Genomic DNA, 22,610 nt, shown 5'->3' on the forward strand with positions numbered 1-22,610 from the left:
AGACACTTACTTGAGTATGCACCACCATTCAAATAGAACAACTTGTGACGTGTCGAAATTTGCCATCGCTATAGGGTAGCCTTCACAAGTATCGTTAACTTGCTTCAGCAGGCAACAATGACGGACCCACCGCTACAACCAACCACGTCATGTTTTTTGCCACTCTTTCGTGGTCCTCTGAATTCACCATTTATTTTCAGTACTCATCAGACACAACCATCTCTTGCCATCACCACCATTGCCGCTAAGGGGTTTACATTTACTGGTCTTCGAATGGAGACAGTCTCGCCCTTGCGAGGGTGATGAACTCATCCCGACGGCTCCAGGTCTCCCAGCTCCCGCTGTCAGATGGCTGGGATCCTTTGTGAACCAGTCACGAGTGGCACTAATGCTGAAGCTCAACAATAACGTTACAGACTGAGCTCGCTGACTGATCACCATGGATTGTGACGGCGAACAGGACCAGAGCGCCGGTGGCGAAGCAGGTAAACCTGGCGTCCAGGGGATGATCGCAGCCGCTCCGAAAGCAACGAATACCGAACAAAGTACCGAAAGACCTGAGGCAGAGGCTATGACTGAAGAAGATGCCCTGAAAAGCTTAACAGGAACTGTAAGAGATCAGGGCGACTTGGAACGAGACATCACCATTCAGGCGAGCGCAGCGTTGATGGAAGCCGAGGACAAGAAAGATCAGAATCGTATGGTCAAGCTAGATGCTGCAAGACAGAGACTGCAGTCCCAACTGGACAAACAGAAGGGGCGCCTAGAAAGAGTTTTTGGCAATCCCTATCAGTCGCGCAATGTACAAAAAGAGATTGCAAAGCTGGAAGACGAACTTGGGCAAGTCACGAGCGACATTGCAGATTTCCAAGCGCGCATTGATAAACGACATCAAGAAAACCAATTAGACATCGCCACCTCTACCAAGTCTAGGAGGCTTGCTGGTGAAAGCAACCGCGAGTATCTTATTCGAACAGGAAAAATCACACCGTTTGCCAAGGTTATAGGAGCCCGCCCGGAAGGAATAACTGGTCAACTGGCCGATACTATATTGGAAGCAGAAGAAGAGGCTGCCGCAGAAAAATATGATCAAGAGGCGGAAGGCCCCACTTCACACCAGCAGCTACGGCGTCCAGGTTTCGTCGATGATGTCGTTGTAAACGATCTTAAGCCATCTGAATCTACCGTAGAAAGTGAGTTCTCTCTGCGGCCAAGAAAGAGGAGGCGGACAGAACGGGAGCGCAGCCCGTCGGCAGATTTCGAGCCAGAGTATGTGTCAGGGTCAGAATCTGCTGATTCCACAGTTTGGCAACAGGGGAATGAAGACGATCTCATTCGACAAGAAAATCGCAAGCAGAGGGCCAAAGTTAAAGCACAAGAGCACGAGGAAATTGACCTCAGCAAACTTGATGACGGCAATGAAGCACTTTACCAACGAAGATTGAAAGATTGGATTTCGAGGAGGAGCAGAGCCAGGCGGGCCCGTCGGCAAATCGCCGACACTGAGAATAATTTAGTCGAAAGTGACGAGGACGAGGACGGGGACGAGGATGAATGGCTGAAACAATCACCAGACTATCCCGATCACTACGTTGATGACGAACTCAAGTTACCTGGTGATATTCACCCATCATTATTTGGCTACCAAAAAACTGGCGTCCAATGGCTTGCAGAACTATACAAACAAAGTGTTGGCGGCATCATTGGTGACGAAATGGGCCTAGGTAAAACCGTACAGTTGATTGCTTTCATTGCTGCCCTGCATCATAGCAATATGCTCGAGCGTCCAGTCATTGTGGTCGCGCCGGCTACCTTGTTGCGACAATGGGTAAGCGAGTTCCATCGCTGGTGGCCACCTTTGAGAGTATCGATTTTGCACTCATCGGGAAGTGGCATGATGAATCCTCGGTTCGAGGATGACTACGACGTCGAACACTACCGTCCAGTTGCAAACAGATCCCTGAATGCGGCGAGGAGGATAGTCGGAAGAGTCGTGGACAAAGGTCACGTTCTTGTCACAACCTACACAGGTCTACAGACCTATGCCGATGAGTTGCTACCAGTTGAATGGGGCTATGCCGTGCTCGACGAAGGGCACAAGATTCGAAACCCCAACGCCGAGATAACTGTTACTTGCAAGGAACTAAACACTCCAAACCGAGTGATTCTGTCCGGCACACCTGTGCAAAATAATCTGACTGAGCTCTGGTCTTTGTTTGATTTCATATACCCAATGCGGCTGGGAACTTTGGTTAATTTCCGCACACAATTTGAAATCCCCATTCGACAGGGAGGCTACGCCAATGCATCAAACCTTCAAGTCATGACGGCCGAAAAGTGCGCCGAAGCACTCAAAGAGACCATCAGTGAATACTTGCTTCAGCGGTTAAAGATTGACGTAGCAGCGGATTTGCCTGAAAAGACAGAACAGGTTTTATTTTGCAAATTGACCGAAGGGCAGCGTAAGGCGTACGAAACATTTCTCAGTTCAGACGAAGTATCAGCCATTTTGAATAGACGACGCCAATCGCTGTACGGAATTGACATTCTGCGAAAAATTTGCAACCACCCAGACCTGTTGGACAAGAGTCTCAGAAGCAAGGCTGGCTACAATTTTGGAAGTCCAAAGCTCTCGGCCAAGTTGGAGCTCACCAAGGACCTGCTACAAAAGGTGATGATACCGAACGGCCACAAGACGTTGCTCTTCTCACAGGGCAAGTTGATGCTCAACATTATCGAGAAATGCATGCGTGAATGTAGTATCAGCTATCTACGTTTGGATGGGGAAACACCCGTTGATCAACGACAACCAATGATTGACAGATTCAACACCGATCCGTCCATCCATGTCTTTCTCATGACAACCAGGACTGGTGGTTTGGGAACAAATTTGACAGGCGCTGACCGCATCATCATCTTTGATCCTGATTGGAATCCGTCTACAGATCTGCAAGCTCGGGAACGGGCTTGGAGGTTGGGGCAAAAAAAGCCAGTCAAGATTTATCGACTCATGACGGAGGGTACCATTGAAGAAAAAATCTACCATCGGCAAATTTTCAAGCAATTCATGACCAACAAAGTGCTTAAAGATCCCAAGCAGCGAAGCTCGTATGACCTGTCTGACTTGTATGACCTGTTTTCGTACAATGCCGGTGATCGGGCCGCTGCCGAACGAAGCGAAGTATTCAAAGGAGCTGAGGTTGACATATCTGCCAAAACTGAAGTGGAAGCTGTTCAAAGGCAACGCTTGTCACTGATCACTAGCGTTGGACTAAAGCACGGAGATGTCGAGCAGGATGAGCTTTCAAAGATGAATGTTGTTTCAGCCATGGAGGACTTCAAAGAGGACGACTCTATCCATGACGAGAGACGAATGTTGGAAGGCATATTCTCGCGATCCGTGAACAGCGCTTATGACCACGAGCAAATTGTCAATGGCCCACAGAAGGCGAAGGCAGATGTCCGTGTGCTGCGTCAGGAAGCCAACAATGTAGCTCGTGAAGCTGCTGCCCACTTGCGGCTTGCTGCTCAAGAGGCTCGCCGGGTACCAATCGGCACAGTTACATGGACCGGCGAAGTTGGATCTGGAGGAAGACCGGGTGGGAGTCGCCGGCGCGGAGGCCCGAGTTCAGCCAGTATTATGAGCAACTTGGCGAATCGACAGGGCTTGGATGGCAGCAGTGCCGGTAGTTCCCGTTGTGGAACACCCGGCGCTGACAAGAATTTGAAAGCTAAAGACTTTGTCGCAATGATCAAAGCTTTTATAGATAGACAGGGCGGACGAGTACCAAGCAAGATGCTGGTGGATCACTTCAATCCTTACTGCCCAGGGAAAAAACAGAGTGACGAGTTCAAGGCTGCTCTTGATCGAGTGGCAATTTTGAACAAAGTAGGCGGTACAGGAAGAGGAATGTGGTCTTTGAGGCCAAGAATTGAGTAGTGATTCGGACTGGACGCAACTCGGCAGTTTAGCAGGTATCGGCAAGGAACCGGAATTCCACTAATCCATAGAAGCTTAATAGATGAGGAGAAGACGACTTTACAACGCATATCTATGTCGCAGAAGGCACGACACATCGCAGCACGTCGTTGGACTCAAGGGGCTCGAATTAGGAGTATTGTTCATAGGCCTGCTTCGGGGGGGCGAATTCATATCCGTCTACCTAGCAGCTCGTCAAAACACCCGCTGACGGGATGTGACAGAGCACAATAGAATTGGAGACCAGGCGCTATGGCCGTTCCCCTCGTTTTTCTCAACGCCAAAGAGAAACCAGATAGCGAAACTCCAGTCCAAACCGAGCCATTCCCAATTTCGAGATGACGCTCAGAGACGGCGACCACGGCGACCGCCCTTTCTGCGGGTAGAGTCAGACGGGGTAGGAGTAACGTCCTCAATACGGCCAATCTTCATGCCAGCTCGGGCAAGGGCACGGAGAGCGGACTGGGCACCAGGTCCAGGGGTCTTGGTACCGTTACCTGTGACGTGACGTTAGCAATTGTTCTCTCGCCGTCATTAGCAATGGCGGGGTATTATAAACGTACCACCGGTGGCACGGATCTTGATGTGAAGGGCGTTGATGCCCAGCTCCTTGCATCGAGCAGCGACGTCCTGAGCAGCCAACATGGCAGCATAGGGGGAAGACTCATCACGGTCGGCCTTGACCTTCATTCCTCCGGTGACACGAGTGATTGTCTCGCGACCGCTGCGTGTATGTTTGTTAGCCGGGACTTTTTCGTTTCAAGTTCGCGGGCGAGAGCTTTGCGCCGGGGTGAAAGCTCCCAGTTTCGACGGAGACCAACCTGAGATCAGTGACGTGGACGAAGGTATCGTTGAAAGAAGCGAAGATACGAGCAACGCCGAAGACGAGCTCGCCTGTATAGCTGGGTCAGCGGCGAATTCTTGGAATTTCAACGGATCGCAGTCACGCCATTTCGACTGCATGAATCCCAAATGTTTAACACGTACCATCGCGGACAGAGGGACCCAAGGAAATATTTTCCTTAGGGGCAGCGGTTCGCTTCGGAGGAGCCATTTTGAATTGTCTGGTTTCTCGACACTGGCGGTTGGAAATACAGAACAAGTCTTTCCAATATCGTGACTGGCACTCGAGTGGTGGGTGCCGCAGAGGCGGGCTGCTACCGAGCGGTGGGCAACGGCAGAAATACCAGAATTTTGTGTGCGGGTCACCGAAAACCTAACCCTAGCTCCGAATTTGGCGGGAAATCTCCACCCAATCTTCTTCCGTCCCACTTTGGAAAGAGAAAAAAAAAAGACATATCTGCTCTGCATTTTCTCCCCCTCTCTCTCATCTACGCCAATACTAACCGACTTCACGGAACAGTCATTCGCAAAAATGGGTGCCACGTATGTTGAACTTTGTTGAACACCCTTTCGATTTGGGCATAGAGCCCCGGCTACGAGTGTATTTGCAGATTGTTCGTGGTCCTCTCCTCGCTGGGTAGTACATGATGTGGTCGACTCTTCATTGAGTACTACATCATGGGGAACTGCCAGCTCGATCTTTCTCCGGCGTCTCCCTCGGTTGCTCAGGCTGAAATATTGCTTGCGGGCTGAGAGACGATGCAGGAGGTGCTGGGGATGAAGAAATTGATCACCAAATTCTTCGCTCTGAAATCCATTATCGCCCCAGGACACAGATTGCGGGTTGGAAAACTCCTGTATCGTTTCCTGCGACTATTGTTCCTGAACGAACGGTTCGGGGTTGTTGTCGGATGAGTATGAAGGAAGGAACAGTGTGCGGTCACAGACATCTTCTTGACCGTGTATCCATCCTGTCTCACCGATTAAATGCAAATTCGAGTCAGCCAAAGTAGAGAATGTCGCGCTACAGCTACAGTTCTCTCGCCGGCGCTCTTGTTCATACCTCGAGTATGCCGGACCTCGTACTAATCCGATCATGTGTAGTACCGTCCCTACCAAGGAGCAGATCCTCGTCCCCGAGACGCTCCTCAAGAAGCGCAAGTCCCAGGAGAAGGCTCGCGCCGAGCGCACTTCTGCTCTCCAGAAGAAGAAGGCAGTATGTACCATCTCTCCGCACCTCCGTGGCGTTATGATGCACAACATACCATCAACTAGACATTAGTCAATGCTGTTGATCTTGATACCTTCTTTCGGGTCTGATTATTTGCCTGACCAAAAATCGCTTTTTCACGCATCCATGGTAGTGAACCAAGGAGCTAACTTACCCAACCAGGCCAACAAAGAGAAGCGTGGCGTCATCTTCAAGCGCGCTGAGAAGTATGTCAAGGAGTACCGCGATGCTGAGCGCGAGAAGATTCGCTTGGACCGCGTTGCCAAGAAGAACGACTCTGCCTACATCCCTGCCGAGGCCAAGTTGATCTTCGTCGTCCGAATCAAGGGCATTAACAAGATGCCGCCTAAGCCCCGCAAGACCTTGCAGCTTCTCCGTCTGCTCCAGATCAATAACGGCGTCTTCATCAAGGCCACCAAGGCCACCACTGAGATGCTGAAGATCGTTGAGCCCTGGGTTGCTTACGGCTATCCCAACTTGAAGACTATCAAGGAACTTATCTACAAGCGTGGTTACGGCAAGGTCGACAAGCAGCGCGTTGCCTTGACTGACAACGCCATCATCGAGGAGTCTCTCGGCAAGTACGGCATTGTGTGCATGGAGGATCTTATCCACGAGATTTACTCCGTCGGCCCCAACTTCAAGCAGGCCTCCAACTTCCTGTGGCCATTCAAGCTTTCCAACCCCACTGGTGGCTTCCGTCCCCGCAAGTTCAAGCACTTTATTGAAGGCGGTGACCTTGGCAACCGTGAAGAGGCTATCAACGCCCTCGTCCGCCAGATGAACTAGGTTGACCAAAATGAGGTGGCTACGCTTTTCCGACCGGGTTTGGCGTGGTGGGGAGAATAGGGAAAAAGGGTTTTAACGGCATGGTCGCTCGGCGTTTCGTACAAGACAAGGTTAGGGTAATTGATTCCTTAATGAATGACAAGCTAGAGTTCCGCATGCCATATGGTGATCTGCCTGGAGAATGTTTTGACTTTGCGTTTGTACGTGTGTAATCTGCGACAGGGTCACAGGCAGGCGCCACGAATGCAGGCGTATGCCGTGCACCTTGGTCCATGATCTGCTGGGCCCTGGAGACAAATACTGAATGCGTTGCTTTCAGAATGGGTGTATTGTCTAAAACATGTAGTTCTACATAGCCTGAGTAGAGCGGAAAGTAGTCCCTACTGGCATAGTCGTTATGACGCAAGACGGCGCATTGTGCCCGCCTGTTCTGAAGGTCATGGTGATGCTACATCTTGATATCGAAGCTTGTCCCACAGCCACAGCTACTAGTAGCGTATGGATTATCAACAATCTTAAACTGTGACCCAATCAATTCCATTGTAAAGTCCACTTTGCTCCCCTTTAGCAGGTCCAGAGACGGCTCGTCCAATATTACTCTCGGCCCATGCTCAGAAGAAGTTGCCGTGTCTGCCTCGTCATAGAACTGAAAGATGGTGTCGTCGTCGTTTACAACTGTTGACCATTCCGCCGTGTCTTTTGGCGGTATCGTCACTAGGCTCATTAGATACTGAAATCCGTGGCAGCCTCCGCTCTCTACTTGGATCCGAAGAGCGAGATTGGGATTGCCATCTTTTTTCATGATTTGTGACAGGCGCTACAGCACAGAACGATTAGCCCAGGCGCCTTTTGGGAGATCCAAGAGCAATTGCCAAACCTTTGCTGCTCTTGGGGTGATTTCCAGCATCATTTCTTTCCCATCTTCGTCTGTTCGAGGGTTGAGCACACACATTGTGGCCCGTCGAGACGCCGTCGCCGTAAATGCTCGTGTTTGCGGCGACAGTCTAGCAGGACCGCCGAACGGGGTTTTGCGCCACGGCACTCGGCCTGTGCGGCCGGCGCCGGTAGTCTTGCACGACCGCAGGAGGAAGGCGGCGTGGCAATCGGCTCTCGAAACAGTTTGGGGAAGTAGAAACTCCAGAGGAGCGCATGATGTTGCGGTGGCAGTTGAGTAACCACGGTTCGCGATTTGGAAGAACGACCTCGCAGCCGATGCGCCACCAGCACAGCCAACGCCCGCCATGGCGATGCTTGTATGGAGAACGGTGAGCTCGGGGGCCCTGTGCACGTATGAGTATGAGATGCTGCGATGTTGACAAGATGTTGGTGTTGCTGAGAAATCAAGCATTGTGATATTTGGTAACCACGACGTAGTGTAGTGGCTGTTGGCCCCGAGCCTCCTCCGTTAAGCAGGCCCAAACTCGGCAGTGGTAGGTAAAGCCGGCTAATAGCTCGTCGTTTAGTGGTTGGGCAGCCACAGTCCACAGCAGCGCGTGGGAACAATGAACAATGGCCACGGGCCAGGAAAAACCAAACCACCGCCGGCTGACGTAAGCGCACAGAACCCAGCAGCAGCACGGAAACGGGGGCGAGGGCGATGAGGACCGTGCAGCTAAACTCTGAGTCTTCGCTAAGCCCCGAGTTGCGCGCCCCACCTCCCACCAAAAATCATCAATTTTCGACCCTCACGAGCCAGGCTCGATTCCTAACCCCGCGCATCGCACCTCGCGACGACGAATCAGCACCTTAACCCTCGACCGCCCAGAGGCGACAACGCCAACCGAGGAAAAGCGCCCAGAGAATTATCTGCCCACCATGTCTCGATTTTTCCGAGGTGGAGAGGACAGCTCCAGCGACAGCTCCTCTGATGAGGAAGAGCTCTACTCCGAGGAGGAGCAGGAGCAAGATGTTGGCAAGCATGATTCCGACGACTCGGACGACATGGACGACTCTGATATGAGTGACGAGGAGACCTCCAGCGATGACGAAGCCGGGGGCGCCAATCGTTTTCTGAGGGATGCCGCCTCAGACAGCGACAGCGAAGAGGAGGAAGTCCGAGCCAAGGTCAAGAGCGCCAAGGATAAACAGCGCGATGAGCTGGACGCCTCCATCAAGCAGATCGAGAACGGCCAAAAGAACGGTGACTGGACATTAATCTCTGCCGGTACGTGGAAGTATCGCCCCCATGAGCTATTGTGTCTTGTTCTATATATACCCTTGTCCCTTTTTGTTCCAGCACCGAAGAATTGGAATCGAACCTCTTTTTTGATTACTGAAACAAGTGGCAACTTGAAGGCCCACTTGGAAGAATGGGAAAGAGAGGAAGAAAACAATGGACGAAAAGAAAAAGAAAGGATTACAGTGTCATTAACATATTGCTGTCTTGAACAGAATTCGACAAACTCAGCAGACAAGTTGCCCGCATGCAAGATGGCGGCAAGACCCCTAAGCCTTATATCCGAATCGTTGCCGAGTTGGAGGATTTCATAAACGAGGCTTTAGCCAAGGCAAAAGTTACCCCCAAGAAGATGAACGCTATCCAGGCCCGTAACCTGAACGCCGTCAAGCAAAAAATCAAAAAGACCAGCAAGGAGTACCAGGCCGAGGTGAATGCCTATAGAGAAGACAAAGACGGTTTCATGGAATCTGAAGACGAAGAGCCTGAACCAGTCAAGCCCAAGAAGATCGCCAAAATTCAGGAAGAGCTCGGGCGAACTGAAGACGTCGGCGATGACGGCTTTGCTACCGTTGGCAAAGGTGGACGTGCTCTCCAGTATACCCCCGAGAGCATCTTCAAGCATCTGCGAGGCATCATGGAAACGCGTGGCAAGAAGAACACCGATCGCGTCGAGCAGATCAAGGTGATGGAGAAGCTTCATGAGATTGCCAACACGCCCTACCAGCGGATCCGTGTTCTTCTCGCCATCGTCTCTGCCAGATTCGACTTGAGCGCTGGCACATCCAATGTGATGCCTTTGGAACACTGGAAGGCGGCAGAAAAGGAGCTTTCCACTCTCCTAACCGTACTCGGGAGTAACAAGGACTACGTCGTCGTCGAGAATGTTGAGGAATGGGATGATGACGAGAAGCCTCCCTCTCTGCAGCCGGGAGAGAAATATATCAAGGTCGCTGGCAGCGTCGTCTCATATGTCGAGAGGTTGGATGACGAGCTCGTCCGGTCCCTGCAAAGCATTGATCCTCACACCTCTGAGTATATTGAACGTCTCCAAGATGAGGGTGCCCTGTACAACATCATTGTCCGTGCCCAGTTGTACTATGAGGACTTGCGCAAGGACCCTGCCCTCGAGACTCCCCAAGACAGCGTGAACAGAATTGTCATGCGGCGACTGGAGCATGTCTACTTCAAGGTCAGTCATGGACAATCGAGGATGCGGGTTTTTCTCCCCTCTCCCTCTCCGTTGCGAGCTCGACACACTAACTAACAAATCTGCAGCCGGCCCAGGTCATCAAGACATTCGAGGAGAACTGCTGGAAGGCTGCAGGTGACGAGGTTGACTCTGTCATCACCCCCCGTGTCCAGTCCAGCGACGCCAACAACTTGGTCAATGTTCTTTGCAACTACCTGTTCAGCAACAGTGACGGCATTATTCGTGCTCGAGCCATGCTATGCCAGGTCTACTTCCTCGCCCTGCATGGCGAGTACTACAACGCCCGTGACATGATGCTCATGTCCCACCTGCAGGACACTATTCCCAACTTTGACGTCCTGACCCAGATTCTTTACAACCGAACCCTGGTCCAGGTTGGCCTGTGCGCCTTCCGCAAAGGTCTCATTTACGATGCGCAGAACACCCTTCAGGAGATTTGCGGCAGCGGTCGTCAGAAGGAGCTGCTCGCCCAAGGTGTCATGATGCAGAGATACAGCCAGGTGTCTCCCGAACAGGAGCGTCTTGAGAAGCAGCGCCAGCTACCATTCCACATGCACATCAACCTCGAACTCCTTGAGTGTGTCTACCTGACCTGCAGCATGCTTCTGGAGATTCCCCTGCTGGCCCAGACTGGATCCTCGCCCGACGTCAAGAAGCGGGTGATTAGCAAGACGTACCGACGCATGCTCGAGTACCACGAAAGACAAATCTTCACGGGGCCGCCTGAGAATACGAGAGACCACGTCATGCAGGCCTCCAAGGCTCTCGCTGCCGGCGAGTGGAAGAGGTCGACCACCTTCATCCACAGCATCAAGATCTGGGAGCTGATGCCGAACGCCGAGGAAATCAAGGCCATGCTCTCGAAGCAGATCCAGGAAGAAGGTCTCCGCACCTACCTATTCACGTACGCCCCCTTCTACGACACACTAGCCCTCGACACCATAAGCGCCATGTTTGAGCTGGACAGTGCCAAGGTCACCGCCATTGTCAGCAAGATGATCAGTCACGAAGAGCTGGCTGCCTCTCTTGACCAGGTCACCCACAACGTCATCTTCCGCAAGGGCGTCGAGCTGAGCCGTCTGCAGTCGCTGGCGCTCACGCTGTCCGACAAGGCCAGCGCGCTCATCGAGACCAACGAGCGGACTCTGGAACAGCGGACTCAAGGCACATCCAACGCTTTCGAGCGGCAAGGAGGCCGAGGCCGTGGTGGCCAACGGGGCGGCCAACGCTCTGGCCGCGGGGGTGCCCGCACCGGTGTCAACACTCAGAGGCAAGCTGGAGGTACCCAATTCACCGGTGGTGCTCTGGGAGCTGCGGTCAGGGGATAAGCAAGGAGCCGCCTGGGTGTTTTAGTACTGAGAGAGATGCGCAATGAAACGACCTAGGTATTCGGGGCGCGGGCGCACGCACTTCGTGCTGCGCACGACCCACGGTGTGATGATAAAAACTATTTGTGGCCAATATTTCTTGGCTGTTTGTCCTGGCCGTCATGCACGGAACGGGACGGGGCTTGATTGACGTGAGGGATGAAGCAAAACACGGGGGTCAGATTTACGGTTGCATCAACATTCGGGGAAAGCGACCAGTGAAGGCTCGTTTTCTTCGCCCCCTTAATCATGTAGGTTGCCATGTAGGGGAACTAAAGGGGGGAGAGGAAGGGGGTTGCCAAGGAAGATGTTAGAAATGAGTCGAGCGACTTTTCAATATATGATATGTTTCAAGTTGTACAACACTTGTTTTTTTTTTTGGACCTGGGAGGTGATTGAATCCGGGTTGTCCTGGCACTGCTAAGAGCAAGTTAAAATTCAATCTCACGACGTTGCACTTTGCTCATTTTCTTGCCGTACACCAGTTCCCACGTCCATCGCTTCTCCCGTCGGTTGTTCCAACTTCCAACTTCCAACTTCCAACCGGCAATCGGCAATCGGCAATCGGCGTCAATTGATTGGCAGGCACTTGTGCGCGTGGGGCCGACGGCCTCGGCAGCGTAGCAGCAGAGCCATGCCGAGGCCCAAGCTGTCCGTCGTTGCGAGCGGCAAAAAGGCAACCTTGGAATTTGACACATTTTGACACTCGGCCCCGGCCCTCGCCGCCATCGCACCCTTGATCTCTGATCACACAAGACTTGATTCACCAGTGGCGGCTCCCTGCTCCGCCGCAGCTCCCGCACCACGAAACGGACCAGGCGCGACGGGCAAACGGGCAAACGGGCACGCGGGCACCGTCCAAACCTCAGCATCAACATCACAACACCATGAGCGCCGACGCCGCCGTTCCGCTTCCGTCCTCGTCCTCACTCCCTCCGCCGTCGAGCCGGAACCATGGAGCGCCCTCGAGCGCCGACGCCTTCCTCGCCCACCTCTCGCGGTGCATGCAGACGCGGTCCGGGGCCGAAACCGTCCTCCTCTTCGCCTGCTACGCCTCTCGGCTGACGGGCTCCGTGCTGGAAGCCGTCGGCGGCGCAGCCGCTCGACAGTCGGCGCGCCGCCGCCTCGCCGCCGCCGCCCTGGCCTTCAAGCTGCCGCCGTCAACAGCCGTCCTCGTGGCCTCGGCCGCGCCGCGACCCCCGCTCGCCGCGCTCGCCCTCGGGCTCGGCGGCCGGTTCAAGGCCCTCGCCGCCATGATCAGCGAAACCCGAACCATGGGCCGCCTCTGGGGCCTCCTGGGGCTCTACTTTGCCGCCAAGAGACTGCTGCTCAAGTCCCGCGCCGCCGCCGCCGCCGGGAGCCCCGAAAAGACGCCCCCCGCCGCGGCAAGCGACCCGCCCGAGGAGGAGGCGCTGTTCGACACGCTCGTCGCCTACGCACAGGTCGCCTCGCTCGTCGTCTACCAGGCCTCCGAGAACGTGGCCTTCCTGTCGAGCAGGAAGGTGCTGCCGTTTTCGCCGACGACCCAGGGCCGCCTGGGCCTGCTGAGCGTCCGCGCCTGGGGGCTCTACGTCGCCATGGAGGGCGCGCGCTTGCTGGTCGAGCGAAGCCGCCGGACGGCCGGCGCCGCGGGCGCCCCCGAGGACGCCGAATGGGCGGCCGCCTGGAACAAGAGCTTCTACAGGAACCTGGCGTGGGCGCCGCTGACGGTCCACTGGGGCTCCGCCGCGGGCGGCTTCTTGCCGGACATGGCGGTTTCGCTGCTGGCCTTTTACCCGGCCGCCGGTGCCATGGCGGACTTGTGGCGGTCGACGGCGCGGCCGGGACAGACCGCCGATGGAGGACCGTGACCGTGGCCGTGGCCGTGGCCGTGAGTGAGTGAGCGTGCCGCTGTGCGGGACGACGCGGCCTTCTGCTGCGCCCTCGCTTGCCCTGCCCTGCGGGACTCCTTGTCTTTTACGTCACCCCTTTTTGTAGAGGTCTGCGCCGCGTGGGCGTGTCCTCGTGGCGGGAACTTGGGTCGGGGGCTGCGCATGCTCGCGGAACGTCTGCTCGACTGGGAGGCCGGCCGCAGACGGTGTGTGTGAAGCCCCTGGGTCGTGGGCGGCCACGACAAGAATCCCCTCTCCGGGGACTTATTTTCACGGGAGAACAAGACAAAGTAGCAAACGGTTGTGCTCTGGCCCAACAAGGGGACGAGGAAAAGGCAAACTATTCGCAGGAGAACAAGGAAAGCTAGTGAATAATTATACTTTGGCCCAAGAGGAGATGGAAGGAAAAGCAAATTATTTATAGGAGAATCAGAGAAACTAGCAAATAGGTCTGCTCTAGCCTAGCAAGAGGAAGAAGAAAAAGCAAACTATTCACAGCAGAACAAGAGAAACTGGCAAACAGTCCTGTGCTCTAGCCTAACAAGAGGAAGTAAAAAAATCCCAACTACAACGTGAGTGAAGTCGAGGCAACGTACCAAATGTTCCATCTGGCCAGCCATCCGGTCGTGTATCTCAAACCCGTGATCCGTCAGCGGCGGGACGTCGGGAGCGCTAGGCTAGTTTGAAGCAGACGCTCCTTCTCGAGTTGTAATTGCCTCTTTTGGAAGCCCCCCCAACGACGCCTCGTGTCACCCATCACCAGTTGCTCGTATCCGTACGGCATCTTGCTTTGTTTTGTATCATAGAATGCTCCAAACGCTCACCCGTCAAAAACCAGGGGTCCATGTCTGGTTTTCTTTACGAGTACAAGTTCCGGGGCAATTTAGTCTTGTCCCCCTACCTGAGTCACCTGCAGACTCTGCTACTGAGTAGCCTCGCTTCCCGTCGCGGCAGACATGTCTACATCTCGGCACAGTTGCAACAGCCTCTCCCGAGTTCCCTCTACGCAGTGCTTCTCGACCACCTCGGCAAATTGGCCGTCAAGCTCCAGAACCGTCTTCACTAGCTTGTCCACTGAATCCCAGCCAATCACATTTTTGCCAGCAGCGTTCCAAACGCTCGCCGCGGCACAGACGTAATTCATCTCAAGCTCGAGTACTTTTCGGTGCAGTCCAATAAGCCTCTCTCTGACTACGTTTCGCTGTCCTCGAAGTTCGTCGTCTGGTTGCCATGAATTCGGCAGCAGCAGCAGGGCCAGGTGCATGTACCACGCCATGCGACCTACAATGTGCACCAGGCCCTTTCTGAAAAGTTCCTGATTGACTATTGGATCTGGTAGAGGCTGGGCCGAATCTTAGTACATACACATGTAGGGCAGGCCTATATTTCATATATTACTCACCGGTGTCAGTGTGCAAAGGTGCAGCATCATAGTCTGGGACAATCGCTTCGACTTCATTCCTCGCCGCGTCCAATATTATCTTTGCCGAGTCATCCGCTTGAGTAACATGAGAGCCCCTTTGCTTTTCGAGTCCGGCTGCGGTTATGACTGTGAGCAACTCCAATCGCTGGTCCGCCGACTAGCCGCGGAATGACGAGTTCAGGCCACCCAGCTTCAGATGATCTGGCAGCTCCTGTGATATGATACTCTCGTGCGCAATGACCAACCCCACACAACTAGGATCGTCTCGTAAAGCGTCCTATGCATCGTTCCACAACTCCAAGGCAAGGAGAGCATCTCGTGCGTAGTGGCTACTTTTGCCGCGTCGCTTTTTCGCTGACGAGCTGAACTGTGACTCCGGTGATTTAGATATCCGAGGCGTGGGAATGCGAAATGAAGGCGCCCACGATTAATGGGATATGTCGCTGCCGCGTTTCCGAGGCGTTCTTGGCATACTGACACTACTTCCACGGCAACGCCCGACTAGCTTTTGGGTAGGACTTGGGTGATGGTGGGGCTTGGCTTGGCCGTGATTATGGCTGAACCGTTATAAAATTCATTCGTCGCTCTGAAGAAGAGAAAATATCGACGTCCGAGCACAGGGGAGTCGGTAAGCCTGCCTGTAGCCTCGTCAGTGGTCGCGGTAATGTGCCAACATTGTCGCGTTGTCGTTGCAGCAATTTAAGGAGCTCAAGGCCGCCAAACGATATATTTGTTCATCCATTGTCTTGTTGCATTACCCGCTTCGATGGCCTTTCTTTGTTCCACTCATGACGATGGAGAGGGCGATTTCTTTGGGTTAGTACGTACCGGATGAACAGGAAAGCTACCTTCAGACGAAGCCCACGACCCTCTCCACAGCTTGTGCCAAAAGATGGGAGGACCGGGGGAAGCGGGTCAGACTCACTCCGATGGAGCCGTCGGTTCACAAAGGAGTATCCCTGCCTTGTTTTCAACGCCCTCGACCTGTCGGACATTGATAGCTTCTCCGCGCAGTCGAGTCCGTCATCTCACAACCATGATCTTTTTGGATTACGTATGTTGGATCTCCAAGCATGTCCCCGTCTGTATGTTGTCGTCGCTCCAATTTCGGACACACTCTCGGCCTGTTCGCTCCCCGACGAGCGGCGGTCTAGTGTATCGGTCTCTCCATCCCCACAATGTCGTCACACCTGGTCGCGGATGTCAAGGACGGGTCTCGCAACTGAGGGTAACCAAATGATAGCTGATTTCTGGCAAATGCAAGCCGGCGGCTGGGCAGGCGACTGTCGGCATGTACCGCGCAAAGAGGCAAAGAGGTAATTGTACCCAATCGGAGTCCCCATTGTAAGGTCTAAACCCGTGAAAGACGCTGGTACGATTGCAGAACCGAGTACGATGGATGACGGTAGTCTCCTCTGCCCTCTCCAACAGTTTTCAGTTATCATTGACCCTGTACTCTGGATTCAGGTTGTGTTTAATATTGCCAAGGGGTAGAACTAACGTTGATCCTGGTCTGAACCAAGCCGCACATGAGCATGAGGGTGAGGGGACTAGAGCTACGTACTAGCTCTCGCCGCCCTGCACCTTGTTCGCCTCGTCCGGTTCTGGTTCTGACTGCCAAGTGCCAACTGGCCTATGCTCCAGGGTCCCTGTCCGTAGGAAACAATGGACGTATGATCGCCAGGCCCGGTGCGTCTTTGAGCCACCGAGCCAATTTGTTCTCTTCGTTCGTCTGGTCTATATTCATCGGCCCAAGCATGATTGCCTTCGATGACTGGCACAATGGACGAAAAACAGTCACGGCCATTGAGGCCACACTGCCTTGTCAGCGAAGACATGTATGTGCTCAGTTCAGAATCGAAATTGCGTAAAATGTGGCAGATCCGCAAGCTTGCGTCGAATCCCCCCAATGCCGTCACAGGTGTGTTTGTAGATCATCTACTTGGATCAAAGAACAAGACTCAAGGCTCAAGACTTGGGACAAAGTACGGAGTGCAACCTCGTCGGATGAGTAGGAGACAACCCTGGTGGCGATTCCGACACGATGGTCCGAGCGAACAGCCATCAAAGAGGCACGATGCCGTTGCGATCGCAGCCGCTGTGGACCGCTCCTTCCTGATTGAGATCTCTTTCCTTGCAATCTATCGCAGGAGGCAAGGAAGGCGAGCAGCCCCGGTCGGCGTGGATTCATTGTCTCTTGCAAAGGTGCAGCAGCAGCAGCAGCAGCAGGCCTGTGCTCTCACGGCCTTCAAACGCACACACGTCCGGCCATTGGCATCGACAAGGTCATATAACCTCCACCACTGCCCCCGTGAGTTGGGACACTATTCAGCGCTTCCAAATCACAAACCTAGCAGCGCCTATCGTCTTCTCCCTATCCCGATTCCAGCCTGCGAGCAGACGACAGTCCAACGGCGGCTCGTTTCACCTCAAGGTTCCGACCTTTCTCTTGCGCGTGTGCCTCGTACTTGTATGCCGCCGACTGGGATTCCGCATTACTTCCCTCGTCTTCGCCGCTGGAACTTGTTGCGTCAATATTGACCAACCCGTACGGCTCCTGTGCGACAGAGTGCGTCTGTCTAGGGAGCGTCGCACACCGAGGCGCGCCGGCCCATCTCACCAAGCACGCCCCTGGTCTGCTTCTCTCTGAAGTCGGCAAACTTTTTCAAGATGGTGTCCAACCAATACCTGCTTGCCGTGGCCCTATGCTTCGTCAACTTGGGGAGGACTCTCCCGGTGCTCCCCGTGGCCAACTCGACAGGCATCTCGTGGCATCCGGCTGGCCACACGCAATCCACATGCGACCCGTCGACGTTTGATGAGTCCTCAAGCAAGAATCCCGCCGACTGGAGAGAATGTGCGAGCCTCTACAGTTCGTGGACCACACAGAACGGCACCTTCAAACTCGCCGGCGTCGATGGCTTCACGCCGATTCTCCAGACAACAGACTGCACGCTCGCAGTCAAGCCCGCCAATTCTTCCATGGAACCCTTCACCATTGGCGACAGAGACGTCAAAGCACTGCTGGAGACGAGTCTCCGGAGGTTTTCTGCCGGTACGGACTTGGGAGTTGGCGGCGTAATCAAGTGTGCCTCGGCGACTTGCAGCAAGGGAGATGTCAACTGGCGAATTTCAAAGTCACAGGGCGGTAGAAAATGATGTTTGCCAACGTGGATATACATAGCAGGCAGTGGGCGCGAGGGACGTTGGGGAATGGGTTCTCTTCGAGGACGAGTCATGTTGTGGCGTGTTGGTTTTCAGGAACAAAAAGGTGCTCGGTGCTCGCTCGGTGTAGAAGCTGGTGTCATGTTCAGATGGGCGGTCAACCTTGGGACTTTCTTTCTACCGGGGCAGGTCCTTGGGCCGCAAACCTTTATTCCTGTATCAAGCCTCGGGTCAGCTTGATGAGCCTTTCGGAAAATCGATCTCCTACTCAGGTAGCCCTAAACGATCTTCATCATATCCTACCACCTACCTACCAAGATTCGACTGGCGTGCCCGGTTCGAACCGCCCCTTTGTCTTGTTCGTTTATCATCTTGATGAAAATTTGCCATCTGCTGCCCTCGTTCCTCCAAGTAAAAGAAACAAGGACGGCTACAGTTCGTCGGCCCCGTCGGCATCACGACGGTCATTTTTGGACAAAGTACGAGGGTTTGCTACTGGGCGACGAGTGCTTGCCTACGGTCGGTCCATGGAAGTCATTTACACGATGCCTTTCTTGTAGTTCCCATCGTGGGCCGCGCCATCCGCATCTTCACACAGTCGTGGTTCACATTCTTCTTTTCCCCTTGCCATTCTGTATGTTGTCTACACCGCTCAGCCACGGATCTATCTACGGCCGCCGGGAGATGCAGGGTCATTTCGACGGAGCCAGGGTCAACAAGCATCGCAGCAGCGAGGGCTATCGAACCTCGCAACGAGCCTCGTCTCCGTCCAAACTACCAACTAGATAAACACTCAAAACCCGCCAGTCGCTTGTTCCACTCTATGCATCATCTCTTGGGACTACTTGAACCTGACACGTCGCTGATCCTTCTTGGCCTCGGCACTGGGCTCTGTTGTCGAGTTTGCCTCCCCAACCACCGTCTTTCCCTGCCGACTTTCAGCTCCGTCCGCGTACCGGTCCCAATATGCCGTCATGCCTGCGTTTCCCAGCGATATCGCGGGCAGCTCGCGCCAGAGGCCAGCCCTCTCAGCTTTTCCCCAGGTGATGAGAAGCTTCAGCTCGTATCGCGCAGTCGCACTCTTCTCAATCTCCACCAGTACCTCCGGCCGACACAGTCTGTTCAGCAGGTCTATTGCGTCGCCCAGAATGCCGCGGAGGCATAACAAGTGAGGGGCAAACTCGTGGCACACAAGTTGGAGAGGTTGCCCGTGAGGAGGCTGGTCCCCTTCAAGGCCGCGCAGGGTGTCCTCCAGATAGACTTGCTCCTGGGCAAGGTCGGCTCGCAGCTTGGCGAGCGCCCGTAATATCCTTGCTCTTTTACGGCCTCTTGTATGTTGACCTAAACTTTCCGGAAAGGAAAATTCAAGGACCAGAGCGACTGAGTCTTCCACGTTCTCCGAGACCTCGAGAGCTAGTTCGAGCTTCTCGACGAGGGCTTCTGTCTCCTCGGCACGTTTACGCTTTGCCGGGACACGCTGGACGTTGTCCTGCGCGGAAGCCCAGGTCGTTGATGCGTGTGGCCTGGGGCCTGCCGAAGCTGCGACTGGGCGGGGTTTCTGGTCAGGTTGCTGCCCGGGCCGCATCTCCCGAGCGTCGAAAGGTTAGCTGCTGGGTCTGGCAGGGATATATCATATGGCGGCGTCACTGTCGTTGGTGTCATTCGGACTCGCTGGCTTGAGGGAACTCATTCTTGAATCTTGCTCACGACAAGAGGCCGCCGATATTTCTGTCAGGAATTGTGCTGCTGGCAAGCCTGCTGCGGACGGGACTTGGAAGTTAGTGCCATGTACTCCCAGGTGTATATGAAGATGACGACAGCTAGAACCTTGCCTACGGCATTGATCGTTACGGAGAGGCACTTAAGCGGTGTCAGGAAAGAATGTTTCCAAGGGATCCGGATATTTGGAGGCTGTACCCTCTCTTAGCATAGATAGTAGACAGCGTTTCCAAGCTGGTCCAAGATTGGTGTATCGCAGGAGCGAGCGCATGTTGATATGCATTCTCTGAATATTCAGTTCATTGCGTGATTTGCCCAGCTAGAGCTGTGCAGATAGAGCTCCACGAGGACTTCAGCTGGAGTTCATCATGATACGATTGGGTCAAAGAAATTGGCGGTAGGTGCAAGAAACTGATTGTCATCGTCGTTGTCGCCATGCTCACCAGGAATCCAGGATAGTCGTCAAAGACAGTTGTGCAGTGCAGTCCGCAGATAAAAGACGTCGACAAAGGCATTTCAATCACTTTTTGGGGAAAGACAACGCTGTCAATACTGACGATGAAGAATAAAAGGTAAGCACATTACAGAGAAATCATGACATCAATCAGGTGTCCAGATTTCACCGCCTCGACAACTCGAGCGGTGGGTTCCCATGATGCCAGCAGTTGGAGTAATAACGGTCAGAAGCGAGATTGCCGCGTTGGATGGTTCTGATGGGTCAGCGTGCATAGTACATTGTACTACTACTCCGTAGTATGTAGTTAGCAACTAGTAGGTGGTTGCTGCTAACTAATCGTGCCCGCCCCACTTTATGTGGTTCGGCTAGCAAAAGCCCTCACCACGAACCACATAAAGTGGGGCGGGCACGATTAGTTGATGTGACCACTGACGAGAACGGCGTTGTAGCATCACGAGGTAGGTAAAGAGGCCAGGAGAAGCGCCGCCCCGTTCCCGACTCCTCCGAGACGGCCTGAACGACTGACTGTCCTGGTACGAAGCGCGATGGTCTAGCGGCGCCACCCGCCGAAAAATAAAACGATGCTCATCTTCGCCAATACGTACGACTGCCGCTCGACGAGATTATGGCCCCCACGGCTCATGGGCACAGCAGAGCAGCCGCTCGACGAAGCACGAGATTCCCGGCATAATACAACTCATAACTGTACACAGCACACAGGGAGTAGCAGAGCCCCGTCAGTGGGTGTGATTGCGAGCAGCCGGTGTTCATCGTGGTCTCGGGAGTTGCCTCGGTGTGAGCCCAATAATCAAACTCAAACTCTGGGGCCAGCTCTTTCGAGTTAGCCACGTAGTTGCTGCCGACTATGCCTGGGCAATAAACAGTTGAGCTATCACTTCCGACATTTCTCGCCCACCGTGCTCTCGGCTGCCAGCGATTGCTATTTGGCGCAAAAAACGCACTAGCAGGCAGTCCCGGCAGACAGACGCCGTGATCCATCTTGAAGAAGCTGGCTGGCACGAGCCGCGTGCGCCACGGCAGGGCGGTCCACTACCAGCCCCCAGAGTCCCAGATCCGAACGTATTGCATCTTGGCCTCCTGGGTCAGATGCAGGGCCGTCACGTCTGAGCTGGTCTGGGGCCGGGGCGATCACGCGGACAAGCCAACTTGATTTGTTTGGATGATGTTTTTCGTTTTCGGCGGTCTTGTGCCCTGCGTATGCGTTGTTAGTGCGGGAGAACAAAAGCTTTTTTTTTTTCTGGTAAGATATGATTGAAAAAAAAAAAAAAGGAAAGAAAGAAAGAAAAATAGTCGCACCTCAGACATGCCACGACGGTGGCAGCTGCGCTTGTGCTGGCTTCATGCCTCCACCAGGTTGGCTTGGCCGGCATGCCTTGGTTGACTCCTCCTCCTCTTCCTCCTCCTCCGCCTGCTGCTGCTGCTCGTCCGGCCCGATGTTGAAAGAAGCAGGAACCAGCATTCGGCCCCGGAATAATGGCGGGTGAAACCAGACCGCTTATTTTTATCTGCCTGGACACAAACTGTCTCAGCTGGACGAGGTTGGTGGTTGGTGGATGTTGATGTTGTTGCTGCTGTTCTACCACGCCAAAGCACGACGAGCTGGTCTCGTCTCGCCGCAAACAGCATCAACGAAACCACATGCTGCGCTCCGGTGAAACCAGCCGTCACGAGCAAGGGACGCAGCGCCACGAGGGAAGTAGACGTGGCGATGGGCTTTTAACGAGGACAATGGAGCGCAACAAGGTGGCGACGATCCACCCATTTCGGCTGTTGGTGTGCATTCAGAAATCAGAACGACCTGTACGGAGTACGTACCGAGCGGCGAGTACGGAGTACGACGAGTGCCCCAGCCCAGCCTCCGCAGCGTCACTCTCCTTTTTTTTTCCCCTTTTCAATTTTTGAATTATTATTATTTCTTGTTGTTGGCGGTGGCGGGAGCTGGGGCTTGTTTTCTTTGTTGTTTCTTTCTTTCTCTTCTCTTCTTTTTTTTATTTTATTTTTTAGCACCGCTACCCCGTATGTATGTACTTGGTCAGAGACGGTCGGTGAGTACTGATGATACTCGGTGACTCGAGTCGCAGACATGAGGCTGAGGCCGGAAGTGTGACGGGTGGAAAATCCCTTCTCACGGTCCCCACGTCGCGTCTATTCCGTAATTACAGGCCCTTTCGAATCCTACCTCGGTCGCAGTGTGCTCAGGCCCAGCAGCGGGCAGTCGCAAAAGGAATGCTGTGGCGGAGAGGTTGCTTTTTTTCAAAAAAGGTTGGTTAAATACCACCAGCAAGTACCAACGTCGTCATGTATTGCGGCGAGGCGGCGAGATTACTCCGCATACATACTTGGTAAACGGCAAACG

General features: G+C 54.0%; 9 protein-coding genes across 9 annotated transcripts; 5 read left to right on the top strand and 4 right to left on the bottom strand.

Moving 5' to 3' along the window:
• Window positions 1–439: 439 nt before the first annotated feature.
• MAM_06261 (SNF2-related protein) lies at window positions 440–3,940 on the top strand (the record flags this gene model as incomplete). Its single annotated transcript, XM_040825059.1, has 1 exon — window positions 440–3,940. The coding sequence occupies one exon, from the start codon at window positions 440–442 to the stop codon at window positions 3,938–3,940; it is 3,501 nt and encodes a 1,166-aa protein (XP_040676965.1).
• Window positions 3,941–4,324: 384 nt separating this feature from the next.
• MAM_06262 (40S ribosomal protein S14 (CRP2)) lies at window positions 4,325–5,033 on the bottom strand (the record flags this gene model as incomplete). Its single annotated transcript, XM_040825060.1, has 4 exons — window positions 4,325–4,476; window positions 4,543–4,703; window positions 4,801–4,873; window positions 4,967–5,033. 4 exons carry the CDS (start codon window positions 5,031–5,033, stop codon window positions 4,325–4,327), a joined length of 453 nt encoding a protein of 150 aa, XP_040676966.1.
• Window positions 5,034–5,918: 885 nt separating this feature from the next.
• On the top strand, window positions 5,919–6,842 carry MAM_06263 (60S ribosomal protein L7; the record flags this gene model as incomplete). The annotated part of the gene is made up of 2 exons (XM_040825061.1): window positions 5,919–6,038; window positions 6,216–6,842. 2 exons carry the CDS (start codon window positions 5,919–5,921, stop codon window positions 6,840–6,842), a joined length of 747 nt encoding a protein of 248 aa, XP_040676967.1.
• An 817-nt stretch (window positions 6,843–7,659) lies between these two features.
• MAM_06264 (uncharacterized protein) lies at window positions 7,660–8,190 on the bottom strand (the record flags this gene model as incomplete). The annotated part of the gene is made up of 1 exon (XM_040825062.1): window positions 7,660–8,190. One exon carries the CDS (start codon window positions 8,188–8,190, stop codon window positions 7,660–7,662), a length of 531 nt encoding a protein of 176 aa, XP_040676968.1.
• A 467-nt stretch (window positions 8,191–8,657) lies between these two features.
• MAM_06265 (eukaryotic translation initiation factor 3) lies at window positions 8,658–11,559 on the top strand (the record flags this gene model as incomplete). The annotated part of the gene is made up of 3 exons (XM_040825063.1): window positions 8,658–9,006; window positions 9,234–10,210; window positions 10,297–11,559. 3 exons carry the CDS (start codon window positions 8,658–8,660, stop codon window positions 11,557–11,559), a joined length of 2,589 nt encoding a protein of 862 aa, XP_040676969.1.
• A 926-nt stretch (window positions 11,560–12,485) lies between these two features.
• Window positions 12,486–13,448, top strand: MAM_06266 (uncharacterized protein; the record flags this gene model as incomplete). The annotated part of the gene is made up of 1 exon (XM_040825064.1): window positions 12,486–13,448. One exon carries the CDS (start codon window positions 12,486–12,488, stop codon window positions 13,446–13,448), a length of 963 nt encoding a protein of 320 aa, XP_040676970.1.
• Window positions 13,449–14,391: 943 nt separating this feature from the next.
• Window positions 14,392–14,928, bottom strand: MAM_06267 (uncharacterized protein; the record flags this gene model as incomplete). Its single annotated transcript, XM_040825065.1, has 2 exons — window positions 14,392–14,811; window positions 14,872–14,928. The coding sequence occupies 2 exons, from the start codon at window positions 14,926–14,928 to the stop codon at window positions 14,392–14,394; spliced, it is 477 nt and encodes a 158-aa protein (XP_040676971.1).
• Window positions 14,929–17,562: 2,634 nt separating this feature from the next.
• MAM_06268 (uncharacterized protein) lies at window positions 17,563–18,051 on the top strand (the record flags this gene model as incomplete). The annotated part of the gene is made up of 1 exon (XM_040825066.1): window positions 17,563–18,051. One exon carries the CDS (start codon window positions 17,563–17,565, stop codon window positions 18,049–18,051), a length of 489 nt encoding a protein of 162 aa, XP_040676972.1.
• Window positions 18,052–18,898: 847 nt separating this feature from the next.
• MAM_06269 (uncharacterized protein) lies at window positions 18,899–19,642 on the bottom strand (the record flags this gene model as incomplete). The annotated part of the gene is made up of 1 exon (XM_040825067.1): window positions 18,899–19,642. The coding sequence occupies one exon, from the start codon at window positions 19,640–19,642 to the stop codon at window positions 18,899–18,901; it is 744 nt and encodes a 247-aa protein (XP_040676973.1).
• Between the last annotated feature and the right edge of the window lie 2,968 nt (window positions 19,643–22,610).

The sequence above is a fragment of the Metarhizium album genome (assembly GCF_000804445.1).
Source record: "Metarhizium album ARSEF 1941 chromosome Unknown scaffold_19, whole genome shotgun sequence".
Taxonomy (NCBI): Eukaryota; Fungi; Ascomycota; class Sordariomycetes; order Hypocreales; family Clavicipitaceae; genus Metarhizium; species Metarhizium album.